At 44.6% G+C, this 8,542-nt stretch overlaps 1 protein-coding gene across 5 annotated transcripts; it reads right to left on the reverse strand.

Moving 5' to 3' along the window:
* Positions 1-1,091: 1,091 nt before the first annotated feature.
* Positions 1,092-7,653, reverse strand: LOC146194172 (uncharacterized). 5 transcript variants are annotated; one of them, XR_014705757.1, is made up of 4 exons: positions 7,253-7,628; positions 6,930-7,140; positions 4,441-6,840; positions 1,092-2,204 (listed from the first exon to the last, which is right to left on the reverse strand). XR_014705757.1 is itself a non-coding variant. In XM_084597277.1 (3 exons), exons 1-3 carry the CDS (start codon positions 7,426-7,428, stop codon positions 6,772-6,774), a joined length of 399 nt encoding a protein of 132 aa, XP_084453403.1. In that variant the 5' UTR covers positions 7,429-7,653; the 3' UTR covers positions 4,265-6,771. The 5 variants fall into 5 exon arrangements, 2 of the variants coding, with proteins under 2 accessions (XP_084453403.1, XP_084453401.1); XR_014705758.1 differs by having other exon boundaries at positions 1,093-2,204; positions 6,678-6,840; positions 7,253-7,627; XR_014705756.1 differs by lacking the exon at positions 1,092-2,204 and having other exon boundaries at positions 4,265-4,869; positions 6,678-6,840.
* Positions 7,654-8,542: the final 889 nt, after the last annotated feature.

Raw genomic sequence — 8,542 nt, forward strand, 5'->3', positions numbered from 1 at the left:
AAGCTATATAAACTAGCACAATTGTTGCTATGTCATTATGCTTTCATGCAGTTAGTTACGTGTTCAACCATTGCTTCAGGCACCTACCGGAGGTGATCCAAATACCACAGCTCTTCCTGTAGAGGTGAGAATATTTTGGATAGTTCATTTTGTCCAGTGGATGATGCAAGTCTTTTGACATATGTACATGCTTAATTTTCAACTGTACTGAACAGCTTTGTATTATATTGCATATGATGGCTCTATTGCCCGAGTAAGTAAGCTATGCAAATTAGTGCAAATGTTATGTCTGCTTCCATGCACAAGCTCAATCATCGCTTGAGGCACCTTCCGGAAGCAATTAAAATGTAGCTCTTCCTCTATAGATGAGACTATTTTGGAGTTCAAATAGTTAATTTTGTTTAGTGGATGATGCAAGGCTTTGGTGTGCACTGGCACACCAAAAAAAGAAACTCGGAGCACATATATTAACTGAATTAACATGGGAGACCCGACGTTCAAAAATAATGAGCTGCTGGATTGGTTCATGGAACAGTGTATTAGTCGACTGTCCTGCACTGTGTCTTTTGTTTGTGCTGCTAACATGCCTCCAAATTTTTCATGGCTCTTGAAACTCCACAAACTACAGCTTGTCTGTGCAAATTTTTTAGTCATATCAGTTCTCCACTTTCAGAATATTTGTGTATGTGTAGCAAGTTGACAATGTTTGCATTTTGTTACGGGCAGTTCACTTTATACAGCACCTGAAAATGAAAGCATGAAAAATTTCAAATCTGCAACCATCATTATAATTATGAATATCTGCAGGAAGCATCACCAGCGGGGCCTTCAACTACTCGCACTCATACTGTGGCAACACAATGTGGGAGTGCCATTCTGTTGGTAAGTCATTATTGATAAAGATGTTGTAGTGTTGTGAAAATGTATTAAATAGCTATATGATTGATTACATTAAACGTAGATGGGATGCTTGCAAATAATTTTAAATATATGAAATTTTTCCAGGCACACAGGTGTCTATTGGATTTAAATCTCTAGTCAGCACCAAGGTTCAAACAGAGAAGCCTGCCACCAGAGAAGTCTGTGGCAGGCTGCTATCACTGGCCAGTTACCGCTATCACTGGCCGCTCGTTAGAACAGAACTTCTTTCATCCACTTTTGTGCAATTGCTGGCTATGGCAGGCAAGAAAATTTGTCATTTAAGCACTGTTCATTAGGCAAAAAAAAAAGAAAACTTGACGAAATACGTCACCTATGTGTCACATATTCACTCATTCAAACCTGCAAATATACCCTCCCTGTGACACAGTCCATTCGAATGACAGCGTTCATAACTCTCATGCATGGCTTGACATGATTAAGGATGTGGTAATACTCACAATGGGTCAACAAATATTGCCTTGATGAGTCTATAGAGACCATGCCTCATACATGCCTTGCACACCACTAATCTCGGACGTGGTGTTAGGATATTCACAGTTGCGTCAGGTAGCAAAAGGGCAATTTTTCCTTACACAATATGGTCATGCTGTGTCTGCCTAGTGTACATTAGTGCTGTCTTTAGAGCTACTACGGAGCCATCACATGCACTTTGAAGTTTAATTTTGCACAAATATTTGAACAAGTCACTAAGATGCACAAGGATATTTGATTCTGTTGTGAAAAAAATATATGTTGCGTAGCCCTAAAGTGTACCTAATTTGCCATGGCATTTTTCTGTTCCCTGTTGATAAAATGAAAAGAAAAATGCATACCTACTATAAACTTTGACACCAGCTTTATTTAGCACATTTTACAGCCAAGACATTCCGAGATGAACATCCACGGCTGCTACGTATTAGTTCATACTAATATTAACAATCACATGGCACCAATCGCTGACATCACTGCACTTCTTTTTCAGCAACCATCAGGATGAAACGGCCCAGTCAGCGATTGAGGAACCCCTCTACAAAGAGCGAAAATTCCTTGTGTTCGAGGGTTGCCTGCGGCAGCTTCTTGAGACATGAACAATGTGCGGGCAAACAAGAACCCTTTACTTTAGCATAGCGGGAAGCCTTGTGACTGTGAAGGGGACATGCTCACTGCAACATTCTTTCCTCTGGAAAAGCCAACCACTGGTTGAAGGAAAAGCAGCAAGAAATGTCCTTCTGGCTGCAGACATCTTGTTCTCTGGCTGCGGTATAGCTTCAGTTCTTTGGTTCCTGCAATCCATTGGGGTGCAAGACATCACAGAAAGGACCTACTACAACTACCAACGGGCATACTTGCTACCTGCCAGAAATGAGGTTTGACAATAAGGATATCTCTCACACAACATTCAAGTCAAAGTATATGTCATTAACTCGATAACTATATGTCGCATCCTTTCATGACAACAACTTCAAGCTACAATGCAACATATAAAACATATAAAATGCAGCATATATGCAACAGCGGAGGCATTGCAGTGCAATGCACCTGCTACTGCACTTCTCTGTTGCCTTTGGCTACATGTTTAATAGACCAGCTGCATGCTCTAGTATTGAAGGCATAATTTTTGCAATATTTTTTTTAGTAAATGTGCTGTGAGAAAAGTGAAAAGCAATGCGGCATTTGAAACCTGCCCCCCTCATCCTAATATGCATTAAGGCAACCACATGACTGCAAGTTTGTAGCCTCTAAATTGAACATCTCCTTCTTTGCAGCTTTTTCAGCAAAGGCAAGCAGAACTTGCTAGTGAGCTTGTAGGGACAACAACAGACCTGGCAGGGGATGGTCGCTGTGACTCGCCAGGCTACAGCGCAAAGTACATGACTTGCAGTGTACTAGCTGTGCAGAATGGAGCCATTTTGCACACTGCACAAGTTCAAGTCGGTGAGGTAATGCGACTCATCCTTTCCGACAACTGAGGTTCCTCCTAACATCACATCCTATCTTACGGCATTTCAACCCTTCTGCTCCAACTTCAGTGCACACGGACGCAAGTGACATAGGCCTCAGTGCTGTCCTCGTTTAGCGCTATGACGACTGTGAACATGTGATTGCTTACGCCAGTCGGACTCTAAGCAAGACTGAGCACAACTACACCATCACCGAGCAGGAATGTCTCGCGGTTGTTTTCGCCGTGCAGCGGTTTCGTTGCTACCTGTACGGAGAGCCTTTCGTAGTAGTAACCGATCACCATTCCCTATGCTGGCTACTCAATCTCTGTGATCCGTCTAGTCGCCTAGCCCGCTGGGCACTTCGCTTGCAAGAATACGACTACAGCATTTCATACAAAAGTGGCCGACGGCACGCAGATGGAGACTGCCTCTCCTGGTTGCCACCTGCCACGACGGAATGCGACGCGGACAACTTTGATCATTACGTCACTGCTTTATCTCCGAGATTTCCAAATACTCATACCTTTTGAACCGAGGAACACACCGATCAGCATCTGGAGTCGTTCTTAGCTGCTGCTCAAGACCCAACCTCGAACAGCCAGTTTTGCCTATGCCTATGTGATGGCTTGCTATACAAAAACGTTTACTCTCGTGGCTGCTTGCTCCAGGAAAGTGTCTTGTTTTTTTCACCGAGCCCACGACCAACTTGTCGTCCCCACTCCCTGTATGGCCGCCGCTACCGGCCAACTCTGCGATTACGATACCTCATTAGATAAGAAGGCTGTGAGAATCCGTTTTGTTACAGACTGTCGGTTAATTGAATATTCTTTTTGCCTTTGTTTAAACCTTCACCTGGCTTAGTATTTTACGCTGTGTTTTTGTGTAACTCTCGCCCTTACTTACTATCTCTGGAATACTTGCTTTGTTATTTTATAGTCTTCTTTATCGCAGCGTATGCTCATTGTCGGTTTTTTCTCTTGTCATTTATTGAGTCGTTTTTTATTACTATCATGTCCTGGTGTTTTATTAATTTTTTTTATGCAGTGTAATTTGGACTACTACCTATATATGTTCCCATTGTGTGTTAAAAAAGTGACGCATAAATTTATTCCTTGATCACACACCAACACACGCACTTCACTGGTTGACCGGCCTAACTTTTAACTGTGTTCTCAAACCTCATAGAGGGACGACGGGTAACCGTAAAGTGGATCCCTCCCCTCTGTTAATCGTTAAGGCAGGGTTTGTGACAATATAAAACAGACCAAAACTGCAGGAAAGGTATTACATATGCTAAAAAATTACAAATAGGTTAATGAGCTGCAAGGATTCATGGGATTTGCCAACTTTGAGAAAAATTTGTGGCACAACCTGCATACTCTAGTGCAGTGAAAAGAACAGCTCCCTCCCCCCCCCCCACCCTCCAAAAGAAATTGCACGAGTGCACTCAATTCTGCTTAGGTGCAGTAATGTGAAAGCACTGCGAATTATGTCACACTGCTTAAATTGGTCCGACATTACGCTAGCAAACCTCGGCCGCACTCGTCCAGATGGCGTACGTGTATGCCATATTTACCCAGGTTAAATGAAGGAGTGGTGCAGATGGTACTTCATGAAGATCACAATGTTTGCCGCACAGCTGAACAGTATGTTGTAGTTTGAACTTGATGAAGAGAATGATGCTTACTACACAGCATGAGAGTTTGTTGCAAAGTGCATTGCTCATACCGTAGACGGGGAATGCCTCAGCCCACATAACCAAAGCAGAAGCCAGTGGAGGCCGCTTGGAACCGTCAAAGCCGACAGCCCACCATCACACGCCCACGTAACTGGTCGTAATGCTCTGCCCCAAAGCAGGTGACCTCTTCCCCTTGGATAAGTGCTCCCTTCTTCTCTCCTTGCAAATTTCATCGTGGTCTTTTTCTGCACAGCTGTAAATTCTTCAGTTCTGCTCCTTCTATCTGGTGCTCTGTTCTATACTGCCTTTCGTTTTCCTTTGACTATCCTGCACAGATGAATAAAATGTAAACACCAACACTGGAAAAAGCGACCATGAAAAGAAGCCACAGAAGAAGAGATATGCGGATAGAAGAGCGACAGTAAAAACTAGAAACATATTCACAGATCTCAAGGAAGCAAGATAACAAGCCAAGCTGTCGACAAAGTTCAGGCCCCAGAAATTGCAAGAGAACAAGTTAAAAACATCCTTATCAACAGTGCCAAATGAATGAATTATGAAAGAAGCTCCTCGCTCTATAAAATGCCAGAGGGATAAATATTAGAACAGGCAATGACAAGGTCTCCCAGCCCAACTAAGTGATTCCTGCGGTACAGGCCACAAAATGAGAAGCATTGGCTACCTTAGCTGGCAGAATTTGTGTACATATATTCACTGTGAAAGGAGAGCGATATAATGCACAGTTAGATACAGCTGATAATAAAAAAATAGGGGATTATGTCCAGGCATGACAGCTGGTGATAGCCGAGACAGCTAAAATAAGGCTTTTAGAGCATTCGCTCTACTTCTCCCGTGCACAAACCTCAAAGTGAATGCAATGTTGACTTTGAACTCTCACGCTGTGCAGCAAACAATGTCATCTTTATAGCTTAGACATGAGAGCACTATGCTATTGCCACAACCTATCACACCTCGTAGTAAAACTACAACACACTCTCCTCTGTACAGTAAACATCGCCTCCATCAATTTCTAATTGCAAGACATTTTCGTGCGCTACAATGATCATCGTCTTAATGTTTCATCTACTCCTTCTCTTTCATTAAACTTACGGAAATACACCATGCACATACGCCACCTCACTATAGACGGAGGTTGCAACCGTGCCAAACAGCCTGCCGAGACCATTGAACAAAGAGAAGCCAGTCTAGCCCATTGCCAAAAAGCTGAGCAAGGGTGCAAGCGAGCCAAGGTCGAAGTGGCAGCAGCAACTGTGACTGCGGCCAATGGCTAACGCTCATGAAATTTGGTTCAAGGACGGTTGAACCTGCACAACGTTTTGAAAATATGCAGTGCTGCCCCTACACTTTGGCAAACACACCTGAAAGGGACCAGCTATTACTGCAGCTTGGAGATAAGAAATGTAACACTCTGCAAGCGTATTAGACTGTAAACAAATTCAAATTAATAATTGAGATCAGCAAATCCAGGAACAAGAGTTGTGGTTTGATCTGTGCTTCACCTGTATTACTCCACTGCTGGAATGGATGTATTCTGCGATTTGTTGTCATGTATTCACGACTAGGAGTATCAATAAACAAACCTTCAAGCACTCATTTCATTGTGTCAGTATTGAGCACTCACACACTCGGTATCAATCAAAACACAGAATGCTTGTGCTGCCTCGGCACAAGCATTCTGTGTTTCGATTTTAATTTTTTTTTCTATAAAATTCCATTCCAAATAAATGAATGTTTATGGTAGATGCTTGGAAGCATGTGCTCAAGCAGACTTGGCGATGCTCAGCATTGTCCTCCATTCTGGATTGTTTTTGGATGTGTATCTTTTTTTTTACTAGGATTTGAATTTTATTTCCAGGCTTTATTTTTCACTAACAGTTCTACACCTTTCTTGCTTAGATATCTACAAGTTCTGGCACTTTAGAGGAATGAGATGTCTGTTCTTAAACAGTGCCACAAAACAGACACTTGACGCAGTGCATAACTTGGCGTTCATAAAATAGCATTCTCTATTTTTCCACCTTAAAAATAAACGCACTTCCATGCACCACTCGAAGCAGTGCGCCTGGCACACGTGATAAAGTTTAGAATACAGCATGCAGTGAAGCGACAATCACCTGAGATTAAAGGGGAGGGTGCCTGAATCCCACGTAGCTCGCCGACGGAAATTCACGCCGAATCCGGCAAACGACGCAGGCTGGCAGGGCCACCCTATTGCCTTCGCCCAGCCTGCCCCAAATCCACTTGGTAAACAGGCGGTAGGCTATGAAGCGGTGCTGCCTGAAAATACCACGCTTTGCAGTAAACGGATCATACACACACAAAAAAAAATATGCGAATCTGTCACCTGACGCTTCCGCACTACCTACTTGTTTACATCTCCGTCTCCATCGATGTTCGCTCCCTCCTCCTCTAGCGCAATGTGCACAGCCCGAAGGACTTCGGGCGTTAGGCACACGGAACGCTGGAAGGATCGTAATGCAGCCGCCGTCCTGCTGGCACACCACCAGCACCTCCGGCATGCTGCGGCAGCACACATCTTCAGGTGTGGGCATGCTTTCGCAGCGGCCGCAGCGGCACCTGCGCATAAGTAAAATGTGAAAAGGCCGCGAAGCAAACACGAAACGGCATTTCGTGAAATAAGAAAGTTGTAATAACTTATGTGCAGTGGCGCGTGCGCCACGGAACGCACCATGGTAGGCCGTCGTCTCCGTTGCCAGCGGGTGGTTCAGAAGGGCCAGTCGATGGCGTGCTGCTGTCGTCGCTGTCTAGCGGATCACGAAACGGAGTATAATCATATGGATCAAAGTCCAACTCGGCAGCGGCTTCACGCAGCCTCGCTTCGAGCTCGGGATCCATGCGATCCATGGCGACCGACACGTGAACCGCCGCAAACACGAAGGGGAAGAAATCGGAGCACTACCGGAAGTAAACAAACCGAGAGTCGGTGGCGTCACTTTGTGACGCATTATGGGCGGGGCGTCGGCCCGGACATTTTCTTTTTTTTTGGCCGGCGCATCGGCGTGTATGAGTTGAGGGCTAAAGTGACGGGAGAGGAGGAGCGTCATTTTTAATATGGAATATCTGCGCTATTAAAGATGTCAGCCTAAAATTTTTTTGCTCTTTGCTGACTAGCGAAGGCACGCCGACCGCTCGTGCGCCTTTCTTAAGCACGGCTTCAAGCTTTTCATGGGCCCTTTAACACTCTGAATGAAGCTTCAGGCCCCACCGAGTGTGTGCCCTTTACACTTGATGTGCTTCAAGGAGTGACGCTTCCTTCAAAGCACTGGTGCGGGCTGAATTGCAGCAGTGACGCCTGCGTGCTCTTCGCAACAACAACTGTACGAAGAGACATGCAATACCCACCCAACACCTCAGCAGTTCGTAGTTACTGTGAACTGCCTTGCATTTAATAACCTGGCCCAACATGTCCACGGGAAACTGTGAGCCTAGCTGGCATCCTCAGTTCCCTTTTGGATGCAGATGCTGGCCAGCAAAGCTCTCCTAGTGGAAGGCAGGAACTTGTTGATAAACTGCTATATTCAGGCAATATAGATGCAGCAGACGCACTGCTCCTGAAAGTACTTCCAGACCATTCTACTTGCACTGTAGCATCAAGTGACAGCCGGCTAATTTTCTATATAGCTGGTTATGTAGCCAGAAAATGTGTTCTGAAGACTGGCTGCGAAAGCTGTCTGAATTTGCTTCTAATCACCAAAGAAGCGGCTGGGAATTTAAACCTAGCCCAGTTCACTCGCATGAAAGACAACGGTGGTCTTCTGTATCCCGCTGCCCCCGCTTTACAAATTTGTATCTGACCTGGAAAATGCCTTCACGACATGTTTTAGCCTCCTAGAACTACATGCAGACAGTATATCCTTGATGTTGTGGAAGTAGTTAAGGCAAAAACAGAGCTCAGACTTGGCTGTCCTGACCACTGTGAAAATGTGGCAGCTGAGCTCACTGCCTTTTACTTAACAAC

This window comes from Amblyomma maculatum, chromosome 3 (assembly GCF_055883805.1).
Source record: "Amblyomma maculatum isolate TAMU_Amacu chromosome 3, ASM5588380v1, whole genome shotgun sequence".
NCBI lineage: Eukaryota > Metazoa > Arthropoda > Arachnida > Ixodida > Ixodidae > Amblyomma > Amblyomma maculatum.

Coding starts and splice junctions, on each gene's coding strand:
- LOC146194172 (XM_084597275.1), bottom strand. CDS start 7,428: ATGGATCGCATGGATCCCGAGCTCGAAGCGAGGCTGCGTGAAGCCGCT. Junction 7,141..7,252: donor GGAGACGACGGCCTACCATG/GTGCGTTCCGTG, acceptor ACTTATGCGCAG/GTGCCGCTGCGGCCGCTGCG. Junction 6,841..6,929: donor GGAGACGGAGATGTAAACAA/GTAGGTAGTGCG, acceptor TGGTATTTTCAG/GCAGCACCGCTTCATAGCCT.